The sequence below is a fragment of the Zonotrichia albicollis genome, chromosome 2 (genome assembly GCF_047830755.1).
Source record: "Zonotrichia albicollis isolate bZonAlb1 chromosome 2, bZonAlb1.hap1, whole genome shotgun sequence".
NCBI classification, from domain to species: Eukaryota; Metazoa; Chordata; class Aves; order Passeriformes; family Passerellidae; genus Zonotrichia; species Zonotrichia albicollis.
In genome coordinates, this window is record NC_133820.1 from 1,972,745 (window position 1) to 1,991,265 (window position 18,521).

The 18,521-nt window shown below is 40.1% G+C and overlaps 1 protein-coding gene across 5 annotated transcripts in view; it reads right to left on the reverse strand.

Moving 5' to 3' along the window:
* Positions 1-18,521, reverse strand: part of EPHA6 (EPH receptor A6) — a 367,730-nt gene that overhangs the window by 34,248 nt on the left and 314,961 nt on the right. For all 5 annotated transcript variants that reach the window (XM_074531375.1, XM_074531379.1, XM_074531363.1 and 2 more), the window contains one exon: positions 13,177-13,386. In XM_074531375.1, the coding sequence (XP_074387476.1) occupies positions 13,177-13,386 (210 nt within the window). The remainder of the gene's footprint in view (positions 1-13,176; positions 13,387-18,521) is intronic.

Sequence of the window (18,521 nt, forward strand, 5' to 3'; positions counted from 1 at the left end):
TAAATGCCTGTGCCAGACTAATCCCCCATGAAAAAAATAATGGCCCAACTGCAAAATGCTCATTGTATTTTGAATTTGTATCTTGAACAAGTACTTTGAGGGGGAATTTTTAAGAGACACATCTTTAAGGTTTTTTGTGAAAAGCACCAGTATTTTAGTGCCATGATCACTCCAGCAGCTGAAGCTTCCCAAACAAAGATAACTCAGAGTAAAATCACCCATTCTGACAAGTGAGATGCCAGCAGTTTGTGGGGCCCAGCCTGTGTGTCTGCTGTAATTAAATTTGCACACAAATTGAAGCAAGCAATGAAGTAGCTATTTCTCTTAATGGAACAGACCTTCTGGACAGAACTTTCAGAGCCTGAAGTAGTCATCTCTATTTTGATGAATCTTTGGCATGCCACATCAATCTTTACCTAAAATTTTGTATGAGCTTTAGATATTCCTATTTTACTGCAGAGATTAGCAAAGAACATTCCATCATGTACAGCTGACTAACACAAATACTTTTTGCTACTTGTTATGTCAGTCATCCAGTCAGGAGGATGGAGCAATAATAATAGGCTTTTTTAGAACAGGAAAAAGGCAGCAATCCTGTGAGATGGATATTTTCATTTTTCTTTGGGTTTTTAGGTGAAAGCCCTGGGGGAGGCTCCAGGTTTCCTGCAGCTTTACTTCTGAGGCCCCTTTGCTTGGGCTGCCCCTGACCCTGTTCAGAAGGGAAGGTGGGGCAGGCAAGAGACAGCCTTGAGAAGTTTGTGATGATCTGGCAGCCAAACCTCAGAGAGAGAGGAAGAACTTCCTAGGGATGAGAAGGCACAATTCATAAAGTCCCTGACTAACCTTCAAGCAAGATCTGCATTTTTCTGCCCAGAGTTTTGGCTGACTCAGGGTCCTGTCACAAGCCTTTTGTCCTCAACTTCCAATAGGGACTTAAAGCCCTGATGAAATTAAAATATTTAACCATGAAACCTGGAATCTTCTGCATGTCAAAATGACCCTTTAGATGATTCTGTCACCTACACATACCAATGAGATATTACTATCCTCTGGAATTAGTTGTTGCCAAAAATATGTAGAAACCCCTCACTGTTGTCTCCTAAGAAGCACATGCTATTTATGGTCCTATTTCTGACAGAGGCCAAATGTTCTGCATGCAATTGGAAAAAAAACCCCACAAACATATTAAAACCTAACAAATACTGAAGCTAGGGATCCAAGCATATTTCTTTGAAGAACAGTGTAGCAGATCTGCTAAAGAATTTACGAGCATGACAGTTTCATGAACTTTTGGCAGCTCCTATTTAGAAAAGACTGAAAAGAAAGTCTGTACACACAATGTGTATTCAGTTCATCTAATAATTTACAGGGTATTGTGGTGTGGGTTTTTTTTCCTTTTATTCTATAAACTGAGCAAATTTCAGAAGAAATACTATGCAATGAAATAGATTTCTTTTGTTAGTCACAGCTGTTAGGTGTACCTTTGTATTTGCTCCCTTTTTTCTGTACCTGCTCTTATTGTGACATCGCTGTACCATGAAAAAAAAACAGAATTTGATCAAGAGACTAAAGAAATCCCAGAAAGTTTTTTCAATCTTTCTCATTTAAAAAAAAGAGCCTGGTCCAAGGAAGTTATTGCTCACAAGAAATAATCCATTTATATGGTACAAAGCACACCTTCCTGTTTCAGAGGCAATACCCAGCATCAGCCTGAATCCAGCACAAAGGAAAAAGGGGCAGAGATGAAATCTTGAGAAACAGGCCAGACTCACTACAAAAACAAGAGCAGAAATGCTGCTGGCTTACCCTAGTGCAAGTATCAGAGAAAACCCAGAGTTAATTCAATTAGCACACGGAATAAAATTGCCATTTTAACCTGGAAACTCCATGCTCATCTCTGATCCTAAAGCCAAGGGAGACTGTGGCAATCCTGCTTCCATTCTTACTCAAAAGAGCTGGCTACAGGAATATTTTTACATGACATATGAAACTGGAAATTCTGCAAAATAAAATTTCAAGGCTACCTGGTTAAGCACAAAAAAAATTAAATAGAATAATTAAATGTGTGTAATTACACAGTGTTAATTAGAGATGCTGGAATAGGGATCCTTGACTCCCCTGGATGATTTGTAGGGTGCTCTATTGACTTCCTCCCCTTTTAACAACTCCAAATGTTTACTGGGTAAATCTAGACCAATATATGATATATTCTTTCAGTTTATAACAACACAACTGAATCATTGTTACTCAAGACAGATACACACCAGCTCTCTCAACTTCTGGGAATACATTTTCAGCCCTAATCAGCATCTGCACATTTGAAAAGTATCCTGAGTAAACCACAGTCCCAGAACAGGAGCTGTTTCCTTTTAAAACACATTTGAATTACTTCACTCCTGTAATGAACTATACTAAACTTATTAGGAAAAGATTAGGCAGAGAGCTATTCCTAAGAAAATTCTATCAAAAATCTGACCAAGGGAAAAAAGACCAAATTAAACTTTATATCAAGAACATTTACTTAAAGATAGCAGTGAGTTTGAGTTTTTGAATGACTCAGTTTGCCAAATCTTTTACTCCACAAAACTGACCCTGGTCCTCACTGAATGAATTTCTGACATTTGAACTACAAACCAAAAGCCTCATACGACACAGGCAATTACATGAACTTGTGAAATATTTACAGGAGACAACAAAAAGAAACCATGAGGTTTCTTAAGAGTAAAAATTATTTTTCTCCCCCAAGTCCTCACAACTTAAAACAAAATTCCACAGCTCTAGAGCAGAAAAAGGTGAAACAAGGAGCCAAGAATACAAAAATATAATTTCTTTTTCATGCACTAATACACACAGTTACTGCACACATATTTTGGAATTACTTTAAATGTAGTAAATATGAAGTTGTGCAGTTTTGGTTTTTTTAAAATATTCTGTTAATGAAGAGATGGGAGGCACAAGAATCTGTGAGCCTTTAGGCTGAGGAGGATGCAGCCACAGTGAGGCAGTCAAGGACAAGACACCAGATTTGCCTCTAGAGCACGTCCAAAAGCGCAAGGAACAGATCAAATATTTTAGATTCTAAGGGCAAAATCCCACAGTGCTTAGTCAGGCACAGCTCCCATTGGCCTCAACAGGAGTTTTGCCTGAGTGGGTACTGAGCAAGGACTGTGATGTCTGACCTAATTTTATCAGAGTCACGCCAACCTAGCACGTTTTTCAGCCAGACGAGCACCGTGCCGCAATATTCCTGCGACATTCTGCTTAAAGGGAAAACCAGGAACCACAAACTGTGAATCTTCCTTCCCTCCCAACCCCCCTTACAAAGAAGGGAAGAACTCACAGCTGGGCAAGAAGCTGCTATCCTCAAAGTCTGCCAAACAGCAACAATAAAAAAGAATGCAAGGAACTGAAAGTTTACCATTGCAAAGTTTTGAAAATCTGATCGATAAGGAAAGCACACAAGCGAGGTTCCCAAGTGCTCGTGTATGGCTGAAGATAATCTAGCTTTCATTCTTGTAAGCAAACAGGCAACACTGAAAAGCTTTTTTCTGTGGTTATCCTTCTGATTTAGGGCAAATCAAAATTCCTACATGGTCACTGGAAACTCCTCTGGTTGATTTCACTGGGGATTAATTTAGGTGAATAACTAGGTCAGTCTTAGTCCCAAGTTAACATTTCTATTACAGAAATATGAAAGTAGATTAAGTTTAACACATGTGTCTACCTTGCTTCAGAAACTTCCTTCTGTAATTACAGAATCCCATTTACAACAACTTTGATATCATGTACAGGAGAAATATTAGAATTATTATCACAGTGAGCAGAAAAATTCATCAGCATGTGAGACGTGCATTTTTTTTTACTTCCTACTACTAGCTGAAGTGAATACCAAAATCTTGACACAACAGCAATCAGGCCACAGGTTCCCCCAGAAGAGATTATGAAACATCAGTACTGCATCTAAACACAAAAGCAAAAATCATACTAGGCTAAAACTCTCCCATTTCATATTTTACTGCATCTACCCTTCAGCAGATTCTTTATATAAAGAATATCTTATCTGAGCAATATGGAAAAATACTCTTTTGTTATCTGTGAACTCTTCCATCACTAATGTATCCTAAACCCTCCCAGGTGTGCAATACTAGCCAGAGAAGCAGGCAGAATCACAGAATCATTTAATTTGGAAAACACCTCTAAGTTCATCCAGTCCACTCATTCATTGCCCCATCACCACTGAAACACATCCCTAAGCACCACATCCACATGGTGACTCAACATATCCATAATGCTGATATTTGCCCCCAGAAAATCCCCACTTGCTCTCTTAGCCTAAGTAAAAGAAGAAAAGGAATCTTGGTTTTCCCCAGACTTCTGTTTTGAAGATTGGATATCAGAATCCCAGGCTAAAATCAATTAGGGTCAAGTCCTTGCTAAATTAACAGATTTTGTTTTCTGTGTTACCATTTATTTGCATGGAACACGAACATAGATAGCATCTCTGAAATTTTAATGCTTCCTTCGCATTTGATAAATTGCAAATTGATGACAGTCATTAAGAAACAGGCCTAGCCAGTCACAAGCAAATACAATGCAAGGTAATTCCTCAGGAACCAGTCAGAAAACCCTTCACCCCTTAAAACACAGTGCAACCATATGTCAGATCTTTAGCACACAGGAATTCCCAACTCTGAAAAACAAACAGGATTTCATCACAATCCAGCAGCACCGCTGAGAATTTTCCATCTCCTCCAGGGTCACAACTCTTGGCTGTCCAGCTGACACAGCCAGCTCAGAGCAACCCTGAGCACAGCAGGGCAAACCAGACAGAACCACCAGTGACCCACAGCAGCTGAAGACACAGGATGAGTCTCCTCCTCTCCAAGCTCCTTCCACGGGAGCTTTGAAACCTTCACCTGAACTGTGCCTGAACAACTGACTGCTTTTAAATAACCAAGTCCAACAGGTGGTTGGTTTTGCTTTCTTGGGTTTTTTTTTCTTTTGACTAGAGTCAAGAATTCATTTAATTATACTCATGGACATAACACATCCTGCTGTGTAATATGTCAAGATTTAATTATGAAGCTTTAAAAAAAGCCTGGTGGAGCCAAGTGCTTCAAATTTTCAACCCAGAAGTTTTATATGCCTGTATGCAGAGTAGTTACTTTATACAGTGGTATTTAATGTGCCTCATAAATTCCCATTGAGAGTGGTACAACAAATGAAAACGAAAAATCATCCAGATCTTATTTCCTTTCACCTAGCAATAACTAAATAAAGGAGTTAGAGCTGAGCTGTTTGGCTCACTGGAGCTGAATGGTTTTCTTTTCCCAGTAAATTTCCTACCTCTTGTAAGCACACAGTAAACAAATTTTATAACAGTTCCTTAACTCATCTTTGAAAGGCACCAGTAGTTTTTAATGAGAAGAAAAAAAAAACACCTACATGAATAAGCTACATTCTTTTTCAAGGCTTTCAAGAGATTGTCCTGCTTGTTATATAGATCAAAATACCATAACCTATGGGAATTACTGTCAGCTGACAGCACCTGCTTTGACCTTAATGGACGGCCCTGATGCTCATTAAACAGTGCATCAGGAGCTGTGCATAGTGCAGGTGGGTTCCAGCACAGGAAAGGTATTTTATGATTTACTGCACCTTGGTTGATACAATGAATACTAAAATCCCAAGTGAACTGTGATCCTTCATTTGCAATAAACAAAACAGGCATTCAAGATTACATTCATTCACAGAATTAGCAACAGGGCAATAACTTTGGTTTTATGCCAGTACACTTTTTTAGTCCTAAGTGTGGACAGGACTGTTCTGTGTGAATAAAGATCTCACTAAAAATGTATAAGCATGTTCTGCATGTTTACAATAGCTTCTTCAATTGTAGCTTGAAAATTACAATTCTCATTCAAAATTATAAATGCATGTAATCAAATCCCAGCTGTGTCTGAAATTAGATTAATATTCTGAAAATTGTTAGCTTTAAAAAAAATTCTATTAACAGTATGAGGAATTAACAACAAAATGACTGCTCATAGTATGCAGCACATGTACTCACACACATAGAAGTGTACTGCTTACAATTATTGGGCTGGTTTCCAAGGAGAACAGTGTGCACAGATAATTTTTCAAGGTTTTCATGCCCAGCTAAGAGATCAGTAATTTTGGGGCCTTGGTCAGCCTGATGTCTTTTCAAAAACAGCACCTGTAGCTTTCTGAGATTCACAATCCTCTTTTAACTCTTACTTCAGAAATTATTTGTGAGTGCATTGAATTTTTTCACCTCCTCTGGCCTCGAACAGCTACTTAAGACTGCTCAGAGATGTAACACTGCATCTTTGTGTGGACTGAATACTGGCAAGTTTTGAATCTTACAACAAAGACAGACTTGACACTCTTGACTATCTATGAGAGGACAAAATGCAACCACCTTCAGGGTTAAATGCCACAAACAGATTCATCAATTATCTCCTAAGATGCAAAGATCTCCAAGAGCACCAGCACTACAGATCTGTAAATAGTTCATTCTCAGTCCTATGAAACATTTGTAAATAAAACCACTGAGAGATGTTCAGGGAGTCAAACTGAGAAATACCACAAGCACATACATGGAGAGTTCAAAACTCAAATTTGAGAATATGAAAATGGGAGGAGGAGCCAGAGAGACAAAAAGCTGAAATCCAAGCTAAAAGAAGGGCATAGATTCCAAATCTTTAAAGGCAACATCCTTTAGATTGATTACGCTACAATAGATTCTTCTGATTTGAAATTAAATTGGATTACAATGAATGATGGATGTTGCTTTGAAAGCCACATTAGGAATGAAGTATAAAATACCACCTTTTTTACAGCCAAACTTGTGTTGAATTCATCAACATCATCATTTTGGGAATGAAAAACTGAAATGCAAATTTCCAACTGTATTTCTCTGCCAAATCCATATTTGGAGTACCTACTTGGAGTAATGTGGAAGAAAAAAGCAGGGATGAGATTAAGTTTTATAATTGAATTTGATCATTAAGCTCCTTTTAAATTTCTGCACATCTAAATGCAAATTTGCATGCATTCTCAAAACTCAAATGACTGTGGAAGTGAGTACTCACAGAATGCAAAGTTTGACAAAACATGGAGAGAGTTTAATTTTACATAAATGTTTCATTCTTGTCCTGGGACCTTCTTCCTAAGGGTCTGCCTTTGTTTTGGTCTTTCATAGCCTGTTTGTTTCTATTACTAAATTTAAGTAGGGTTAAATAAGCCAGAAAAACTCTTGGATGAACTTGGGATCACAGCTGGATAAAAGCTGAAGACAGAAACTGAAAATCAATATTTCCAAATGTTTAAATTTTGTCACATATTTTCGTCTTCAGGGGCCGCTACACACAACAAAAATAAATAAAATAAACAGCAAGCACCACACCCTGCACTGAATGGCTCAGTTTGGGATTCCTGTTACTTTTAAACACACAGCTACTAATTGAAAGTCATCAACCTCACGCTGGTACAGCTCAAGAGACAAAAAGTCTTCTTCCAAGACACTCCATCCTTTGGCTACTTGTCCCTGAGGATGCTCTGCCCAGGGCACCACAGCAGATGACAGAGGCTTGGAGAGGGCAGATTCAGAGTCTCCAGCCCCAGGCATCCTCTGAGCGCAGGGAATGGATCCAGCTGGAGTGGCACTCGTGGGTAGGTGGCTCATCTCACCACCAGTGGACACAAATCCCACCACACACCTCAAAACCAGTGACTTGCAATTCTCACAACTGGACACATCAGCACAGCTCTTGTGAACTTGCTCCCTGCCCACATTCTGAGATATTCACTCTCTTCTTCAAAACATTGATGTGAGAGTCCCAGCAGAGGAATTGCTGCTGTTACACTGCAGTAAAAGCAAACCTTTGCCCAGCTAAGAGCAGGGACTGGCAGCAGCAGCAGCAGCTGGATTCCTGCCCAAGAGCACAAGAATCCTGATGAGACAAGGTGGCACCAAGTGCCCTATCCATAGACAACCCCTTTGGGATCCCACTGAGGTCTGTGGCTTTAGTCTGGCAAATAATATTATAATCTCACACAGTACCTTTGGAAGGATATTTTATTTTTTTAACATTCCATCTAAACCTCCTCTGCAGCAACTTGATGATTCCTCTCATTATTCTGTCACTCGTTAGCAGGAGCAGAGGCTGAGCCCCCCCTGGCTCCTTTCAGGGAGTTTGGGAGAGCCACAAGGTCCCCCCTGAGCCTCCTTTCCTGCAGGCTGAGCCCCCCCAGCCCCTCCTCACCAGCCTGGTGCTCCTCACCCTTCACGCTGTGTCACACAAGGAGCTCAAGGGTTGACACCAATTATGCTCAACCTTAGGTCACCAATGGGTTTTAAGAAAACAGGCTAATGCAGACCTTTGCAGCTTCTTTTTCTCAATGGTTGCCAATAACCAATTTACTCTACAGTCCATGATTAATTCTAACCCTAAGCAAATACCCACGCAACCTGCTTGCAATAGCACAGTTTGTTCAGAAACTATTGCTAACATCTCAAATTAACTGGAAAATCATTTGCATTTTGTTTTACTTTCAGCAGATTAAACCTTCTCTCCCCAAACCTGTTACTTGTGTACCACTCAGGGAAATCCGAAATTGTCTTGCAAAGTGGAAAGTATATAACAAAGTGAAAAAATATGAATGTCTCATCCAGATTCCCTCAGAGTTTTGCTACTTGGTATTATTAATAAAGATTATTGGCATCAATCTTTGCTCCTCTAATAAGTCTGAAATCTTCCTGGATGGGTTATTTCACCCAACTGGCTTGAGAAGAGTCAGACCCATAAAGTTTACAAAGTGATTCAGAAAATACAATGCAATAAATCAATTCTCTAACTACTATTATGGAAAGAAGAAAATATTTCATATGGTAAGGCTGAATGAATGAATTCAGAATGAATTCACAAATAAAGCTGATAGAAGAAATCTGGAATACATTTCTTTATCATATAATTCTGTTTGTAGCAGCTTTTTGTCTTGCTAAAAATCAGATTTAATGCAGACTATTAAGGTGTCACCTGTAAGAGAAATACCAGTTTAGTCCTTTTTGCAGTAGTGCCACAAATTCTGTTCTGATTATAAATATTTTGCTATATGTAAAGAGTTGTTTTGGGGCCATGTAGTTCCTTTTAAAATACATGTGAACCCTGACCATGTTTTAAACTAAATGAATCTACAACAACTAGCACAGTCTATCTAAAAGCAGGAATGCAAGTGCCTAGATGTCCTCTGTATGGACAGAAATGCTTGTTTATAGACTAGAAATGTCCTTTTATGACTAAGTGTTGCCTTGGAAACCATTACTAAAAATGAAAGTTTTGTCTCCAAAGGCAAAATCCACATAGTACTCAATTATCCCAAAGTTTGCTTTATATTTTCCTGATTGATCTGGAACACAGAGATGTGCAGTCAAATTTTCCTGGCTTTTAATTCCTCCTTCCTATTCTAAAATGGTATCTTGCTGTAATTTTTTTTTTATTCCAGGTAACAAACAGGAATCAATATTTTATTTCCTAAAAACCCTCTAATCAAAGATATATTTACAACCTTTGTCTCAACAGGCTGGAAGACTAAAAAAGTACATTCATACAGTAATTGACCACTGCATCATAGATATAAAAGTCTATTTTTGGCTTACAGTGTATTGTAGATAATCTCCAAGGAAAACATCCAATTCTACCCTTCAGTTCCTGACACCAGGACTAAGACAAAAAGGGGAAGATCAAATAATCAGTTTTCTCTGAGCACTGACAGTGCTGTACAGAGAGATGTGAGGCTAAAATACTACTTTTCCAAATGCAGACCCACCCTGTGGATTTCTTACATTTACAGATACAGGGCTGTTATCAATAAAAATCTCTGTGGAGGGGAAACATGAATTCTAAAATCACCAGAATCTTTGAGAGAACACTGAGGGTTTAACTTTCACATATTGGAAACTAAAGAGTTGCTAGAAGATCCTCCAGGAATACACACGGCCTGCTGCTGGGAAGATGCTCATGAGGGGGAAAAGAGTCAGTGCCAAAATGCTGGGCAGTGAGAGCTGCAGGAGGATTTGGCACCCACTGTGGGCCTCCTGTCCCTTCTGCTACCATGAAAGCCTTCCCTGAGTCCTCCCCGGGCATTGTGACAAATCCTTTCTTCTTTGTGTCCCCGCCCAATTTTGGTCAGAGTTGTGCTGAGTCCTTTTAAAACCTGACAGGGTTTTTGACTTCCTGCTGAGCGTTCCTAGAGAGAAATCTGCTGGACTTGCTCAAGGGGAACAAGACCCAAGGATAGAGCTCATGGAAGGCAAGAGCATCCCACAGAAACCTGGCTGTGTGACACAAGATGGACTGCAGCTGTCAGTCTGTCCTCAGGAATGAGGGAAGGACACTTCCCAAGGACCACAGGTGACAGGAAGAACTGGGCAGGCTCTGCCACAATGACTAAAACAGCCAGTGTGTGAGGACACACTTGCAAGGACAGGAAAGCTGAAGGAGTAAGTGATTAGAAACGCTTTCCATTTCCCTTATACCTCTTTGAACTCTTGCCATTTACAAAGTTTTTTGTTCATGTCATAATGGCCTACAGCATTTCCCCACCTTAGTTTCAAAGCTTTTTGATCTTTGGTGGGGTTCATGGTCCAAACAGATTCCCCTTGGATGCCTGGCTGCCACGGGGAGCTGCCACTGCCACCAGCCCCTGTGACATCCCCTCCTGCTGGCCTTGCTCCTCCAAATGCACCTCCCAGCAGCATTTGGCACTCCAGCACCAGCTGCAGCCTCGGCAGCATGGAGCAGCGGCTCTGAGGCACTCCTGAGCTCTACACCTACACCAGGCTCTCACGTTTGGGTGGAAAGGAAAACAGGGAGCATTTCAACAAAGCCTGTTCTACAATTTCAAGGAAGTCTTTCAACACAGATAAAGGAAAAAAGGAATATGTCATGGCACTGTTTGTGTTTTTCACAGCACAGCACACCCTGATTAAAAGCAGCTCTAGCCATGATGACCAGGACAGGCACTGACTATACTGTAAAATCAATTGTTCTGTAGAAAATTACAGGATAAATAATAGCTGAAAGCCTCCAGTTTTCATTTGGTGTCTTCCCTGGCCATTCCCAGTGCCTGGCACCAGCTGGGGCCATTATCCTGGGCTCAGAGCTGAGATTGTCCCTTGACTCCTGCCATGGGGCACTTGGTGCCAGCTGAGCTCCTCACCAGGGCCATCAGCCAGCCCCTGCTCATGTGAGAACCTGCTCAGCTGCAGCCATGTTCATCTTCCCTTGCAAACCTCTTACTGAGAAGCAGTGGGAAGGAAAACAGGTTTTGAGAACTAAATGAAGGAAATCTTTGCTATAAAGTGAAATCTGGGGTCTTTTTTCCCCCCAGCTGGCATATTAAAACCAATACAAAACCTTGTAAAGTGACTTGTTTTCCTCTAAGTCAGCTTGCAGTTCTGTATAGAACTTCTTAGAAATGGAAGTTGCAGCAAAATTATCATAACACCTCTATTTTAGGCCTAAACTAAAAGTAAATATATTATTCTACATATATAAATATGTAAGATCTAAAATCCCATTACAATATCTTAATTGAATTCAGTAGATGCACCACAATACTTACTGCAGTACAGAGAAATTAGATGAGTTCCTTGTTTTGGCCATACATCACTTTTTAAAGTGGAATAGAAAAAAAAGGGTAAAATAAATTATTTAATGTTCATTTATCTTCTCTATTACAATTCTGTCACTGTGCCCTACCATGGGAATATACAAATTCTGCACATTTTGTGAGAGTAGGAATGAGAATGCAATCTGCCTCTGAAATAGTTTCAGTTTAAATGATAGAGGTGAAAGTTACTAAAAAATCAGCTTGCAATTAACTGTTGTGATAATAATTGCATCTGAAATGTAGTTTGGTATCAGGAAAAATGGTGTATTGGAACTTGTCATTTGTCACGTTCAAGAATTTTTCACTTCACTGGAACCCCCCTACAACACCACAAACCAAAATAACCCTCCCCAACTCCCCTCACCCAAACCCCATTTTCCAAGGAATTAAGTATTCATAAACTGAGACTTAAACCATGCAAAGAAGGTCCTAAATGTCCTGCTAGAAGATAAACTTCAGTGAAATAAAATTAAAATTCTAATTTATGAATGCCAGGCTTGCATTGGCAGCGTGCTTCCAAAAATGAAGCTGGTAAGAGCCTCTCTTCTCCCATCCCTCTTTCACAAACACATCCTTGTAAAGGAACACAAATTGCCAGAAGAGGAAACAGCATGGGAAAAGAGCCTCCACAGCCAACAAAACCACAAAGAATGAAAAAGGCCTCCCACTTATACTTGCACATTTGCTTAAAATAAACTTTTGCCAAAGTTTCCTAACACATCCCTTAGCCAAAAATCAAAACAACTTCCCTTAGCACTGTGTTTGCTGAATCACATGACTGAGAAGGGAACAAAGCCAACTCCAACTGTTCTTCCTGTGGCACAGACAAATCTGAAACTGGAATACTGTCAGAACCCAGGACAATCCTCTGGCTGCCCTGGAGGGCTCAGAGACCTTGGCATGGAGTCAAAGACACCAGTGCCTTCGATTTTAACCCATTGAAACATTGCCAGCTTTGTGTGAAGATCTGCAAGCCACAAGGGTTGAATAGAATGACAGTGAATTTATCACAGGGTGAAGAAGTAGAATTTTGGGGGTTTAGAATGGGGACTCAAGAGGCAAGATGGAGGAATCTGGGCATGTCCTGTGTTTCTTTTTCTTCTTCTTGCCCTCCATCTTCTGCTGTGATGGTGACACTTCTGGACTGGTTTAAAGTAGAGACAGACTGTCTAACATAGGTGATAGGTATTGGGAAATTACTGTAAATAATGTACACGTAGTTCTTAGTATAAAAAACTAACACTGCCCAGAGGGTGGTCAGTGTGCCTCAACCTGACCTGCCAAACCTCCACAGAGAAAGAATGTATTAGACAAGAGAAAACAAACAACCTTGAGAACCACAGACCCAACTTCTTCTTCGACTGCAGAGCTATGAAAAAAGACTTTTTAATACCTCAGGAGCCATTCCAGCAACACGAAACCCGAGAGAACAGAAGAGGCACCAGGCAATCAGCTGCTCAGATCAGATAAGAAACTCACGCTTGTGGTGTAGGCAGCCTCGGGGTCGTCCTCCAGCACCCGTGAGAGGCCGAAGTCGGAGACCTTGCACATGAGGTTGCTGTTGACCAGGATGTTGCGCGCCGCCAGGTCCCGGTGCACGTAGCCCATGTCCGACAGGTACTTCATGCCCGAGGCGATGCCCCGCAGCATGCCCACCAGCTGGATCACCGTGAAGTGCCCGTCGTGCTTCTGCAAGGGGACACACAGCTCAGACACCTCCCTTTGTTTCATCCCAGTGAGACCAACCTCAGCTCTGATTTACAACGCTTCTGCTCCACGGATTTTAGGAACTTATTGTGATTGCGTTCAAAAGCTGCCCACTTGCAAGCTTGTTTTTTTTCAAGGACTTAAGTTGCTTGGCAGTGCATCCCATCCCATCTCTCACTGTGCAGCTTCTCCCCCTTTCCTCCACATTTTCACACATTTCACAGCCTTCCTACTGACAACATTTAATTGCTTTCATACTTGGTTACTATGAACGCCTTCCCCCAACGCTATTTTTAGTACAAGAACGAGAAAGGACACAAATTTCTTCACCTATGGCCTCAGGAAACAAAGAACCTCCTTTTTATTGTCTCTGCCTTGATTGTCTGCTGTTACCTCACTTTTACAGTATTTTTTTAGGGAGGGTTTTTTTGTAAAAAAAAAAAAATCCCAAAATATCCTGAAAAAAATTTTGGGTCTTTAGCTCATGCTGCTTGTGCACCTTATACCTAATCTCTGAACACTGGATCAAATGAGGTAGAATTCAGGAATTCAGCTTTGCCAAAATTTTCCTGGCAGATTAAGGTTAAGCTCAGACCCATGAATGCATCAAACTTCTTGATACCTTCTGAAATCAACTGTAAATAAGACTTATGCCATTAACTGTGCTTGCCCAGCTGGGCAGCCTGGCTGGGCCTCAGTTTCTCCATCTGCAGCATCAAAGTTAACACTTCTCTATGCCCTGCTTCAGACAGCTCCTGAATTATGTGGCAGTGGGCACCTGCACAGAAATGTGACTGCAGGCTCCCTGCCTTGTTTACACCTGCCCTCTCTACCATTCACAGCACACTGCTTTTAGGAATATTTTTATAGTGACCTCAACTGGCAGACATTTAGCTTGTCATGGATTATTCAGTGACCCAAGGCTTTTTATGTTCACAGGAACGGCCAAACAAAAACAACTCCTGCAAACATTTTCCATTTTCTCTTTCAACACTTCTAGCATTGGGCTACAGACAAATAACAAGTTCTGATCAGCATTCAGGACACTTGTATTGCTTAGCTCATGCATTTAACCAAGGTTATTTTTATAGGGGAGAAGCTTACAGAAAGTTCACCAAATTCATTAGATTCATCAAAGCAACAGGCTGAACTGTGCTTATCTTTATCCCTGGTCAGCAAAGTATTTCAGCATTCCCATAATGATTCAATGACTCGGGGCCTATATACAGCTAGTCAGGATACGAACATTTAAAGACTGCAACAAAAATCAGAAAGAAAATGGTAAAAGGAGGATACAAGCATACCTTGTCAGCTAGATGACCTCACTGCCTTATTATACTACTCAGCAACATTTGTATTGAAGGAGCAGTGCCAAACACCACAGCCACCTCCCGTGAAAGCACATTTAATAACACCTCTTTAAAACCAGCTATTTACAACTGATTTAGAGCAATTTTCCCCCCTTGAATGTGTCAGTGCTTTATGTCAGGGTAGTAAAGCTTCTCTGTCTCTAAAATCTCCTCCAAACTGGAGGCTGCTCTCCCCAAGGAGGCTGCACCCTCCCTCACTGTCACCATCAAGGCCAGGGATGAGCACCTGGTCCTGCAGAGGACACTCAGCTGAGGCTCAAAACACAACTTCCATGAGTCCTAAAGTATCAGGGACAGATATTTTCAATAAACTCATTCCATCCAGCCATTAAGCAAAGAGGGACAAAAGATTACATTCTTAACTACTTCAAGCTGCTTCCTGTAAAGGAAGGACAGGAATTCTAGACAATATTTTTGTAATGAGGCCATATGGGATTTCTGGGTTTGCCTTTTATTTAATAATTCTGATTGTTCTATTGATAAAAAAAATTAAAAAGGTAGTTGCCAACAGTTGGTACTCTTCACACTTACCATGTACAGATTACTTCTTTCAGCCAACTGTAAAATTAGGATTTGGAACAAAGTGCCACCTGAGTTTTGCAAAATGACCATTTATGCCCCCTCTACCCCCCACAACAAAGCACCAAACTAAACCAACCCCTCAAACCTCTAGATTTTACCTCCTCCTTAACAGCTCAATTTTTTTCAACAAACCTGAGTCATCTGTAGCACCTCCCTTAACCTTTTGTCTTCTTGGATTGCAAGCATTCACGCCTTCCTTTTTTAATTTCTGCTCTTTCAAAGTTACACCATGCTTGGCTGATTTTTCATAAAACATAACCTTTTGTCTGCTCTTTGCAAGTCTCAGTACTTGCCTTACCAGTATAGCTGCAATGCCTGACTTTAAAACAATCTCATGCTTTTGCTATTCTCTCCGCCGTTCTTTCAAGTTTTTTTGGGATTCTGCCTTGACACAAAAAGTTAAAGCTTCTTATCTTCACTGTTCAAGAAATGACAGACCTGCTAACGTACCAGCTGCAATTTTATTCTGTCCTCCTCCTCCCTCTGTATGTTTCTCAGAATTCTCTACTGCATCTGCTCTCCTCTCTCTGTTCTCATGCGTGGTTTTATATTTTTTCACTGCCAGCCTTGCAGTTGGACCAACTACATTTCTACTGTCAGCAGAACAGTCTTTTCTCAATCAAGTCTCTTTGTAATCACTTGTGCATCAGTTTCCATGCCAGCTGTATCCCCTTACAATCTATAAACTTATCATTCAATACATCAAAATTTTTTTGATGTAAGCTGATCAGGATACAGACTATGAGCTATACTTAACCTTTGGAAAATTCAGCTAGGTTGATGAAATTAGAGCAGGTAGAATCTGACCTCATATTTTCAGCATTTTGCAAGCCCCCAGGTACAATCCTTTGGCAGCTTTCCTCTATCTTGTTTCATTCACTTGGCATATAGGGAAATAAAACACTCATCTGACTGATAGCATGGTTGCTACCCAGGGCTTTATTCTGATTCTCACAGCTTAGATTTGAAATATGTTTTTGATAAGATTCCCACTGGGCTGTTAAGGGTGTTAATCAATACTGGCAGCAATTCAGACCTCAGTGGACTCACCACATTTATCCTATCATCCCATTAAATTTTAATCAAGCTTTGATGGCTTTTCTAAATAAACTTTTCTCAACAGCAGGGTATAGATGCAATATCTGAGTAGCTGATCTTGCATTTACGCAGTCCTTAAAAATGCCCTGAAAAAAATTATTTTTAGTCAGCTACAGTTTGCTTTTAAGAACCTCATGTAAGTGAAATATTCTCCTCATGTTACAGACCTTTCAAGAGCACTAACTTATAATGGGCTGCTGAAGAGGTTCAGTTAATGTAGGGGAAGAAGGATATCCAGACTTTCTCCCATTGCATTCTGCCCTCCAGTTTTTAGCCCCAGTGCCCAGTTTAGTGATTTTCTACAAGCCTGTGGAATTTTTCATCTTCAGAAGGTTTTTTTCCATTTCACTACCCAGTAATCTTTTGGAGGCATGGCCACTGGATTTTCTGTATTGTTTCTGGAGTTCCATCAATTCCAAAATCCACTTCCTTATGTGCCAAATAACTCAGAAAAATTTTAGGCTTTAGGTAAATCCTCTGTGCAGAATTTACTACAAATCTAAAAATTTTACTGCAGATTATTTAGATTTCATTTTAGATGGAGAACAGCACTGAAAATGGTGTGTCTGTGTCTAACTTAGATCATATTCACCACTGACACTTGCTACTGGTCGCTGGGTGGAAGATGCAGCTTTTGCTATGCATTTATTGTTACAGTTTTACTGTGCAAAGTAAATGGTGGGACTTTGTCAAGATGAATCTTCCAAAATTCAAATTGCAGCTTGGTATTTCTTGGAAGTGTAACTCATTCTTCAAGCTATCATGTGTGTCACACTAAAGTTTATATTTTTGGTACTAAATGAGGTCAGCTGATATTTCCTCTTCATTCAACTGCTGACAGAGCTCCATGCAGACTTAATTATTATTAATAGATTCCATTCATTCAATTTCTAATTACTTTAGTTCATTTTAAATGCTAATGAGTGATCCTACACAGAGTGCAGAACAGCCCTACCCCAAACTTCTTTCTATCCAAATTCCATTCCTTCCACACAGGATGTAGCAGAAGTTTCATGAAAATCATATTTCTCTAGCTGCTCACAAACATCTCATGTGGGAGAGTTTTAAAGCCTTACTGAAGCCAAAGTTTATGAGATCAACTGCTTCTCCCACAGCCACAAAGCCTGAGCCCTGCTACAAAAGGAAACCAGATCTGTTTGACAGAATTAGCTCTTGACAAATCCATGTTGGCTCACACTTATCTCGCTGTTATCTTTAAGATGCTTAGACTTTGCTTGATAATTTGTTCCAGAAATCTTACAGCCGTTGACATTAAGCTGACTGGCCTGTAATTTCTTGGCTTCTTTTCTCCTCTCTTCTAAAAGACATTCAAAATCCTTTCATTTAAAAGACACTGGCTCTGTTCTGATCTTCTGATTTCTCATTCTTGACAAATTCATAAAGAGCACACTGAGAGAGTCCACATTACCTTTCAAATTCTTTTTGCCCTCAAATACAAGACCATTTGTGAAAAATTTCTTGCTGCTCAGTACTAAGAATATCTTCGGTATTTAATATCTAAGTAAAAAGATCTACATATTAAAAATGCCCAGCATTTCTACAGTAAATTCCCACAACAGCATCAGAAATGTTGTTTCATACATACTTTTAGGAGGGTAAAACATTGCTTGAGAACAAATGCTGGCACTGCAGCATCAGTGAGAGCTTCTCAGTGCAATCTTAGTTCACTTAAATACATGCTGCTTACAATTTCACTATTAAGGTAATGCCATCTTTCAAATTCAATTTCTAATTGCTCAATCCAATTTTAGTGTAAATAAAAAAAGAAAAAAAGTATCAGCAGCTTCCAGGTTCCCAGTGCACGTTTTCTCTTTTACAGACTGATTTTTGAAAGCAAAATGCCACCTTGATTCTGCCAGGAAAGAAACATGCCTCCAATAAATTCAAGTGCCCATGAATACTGCGTGGGAAAGCAAAAGAAGGAATATTAGTTATGAGCTCCAATGTTTTTGCCTCTCTGAATGCAGATAAATAATAACAGGAACCATTAAACTTAGGGAAGGCCATCTGGCTTTCTTCCCCCCACAGCCTACTCTGTCTGCTGAG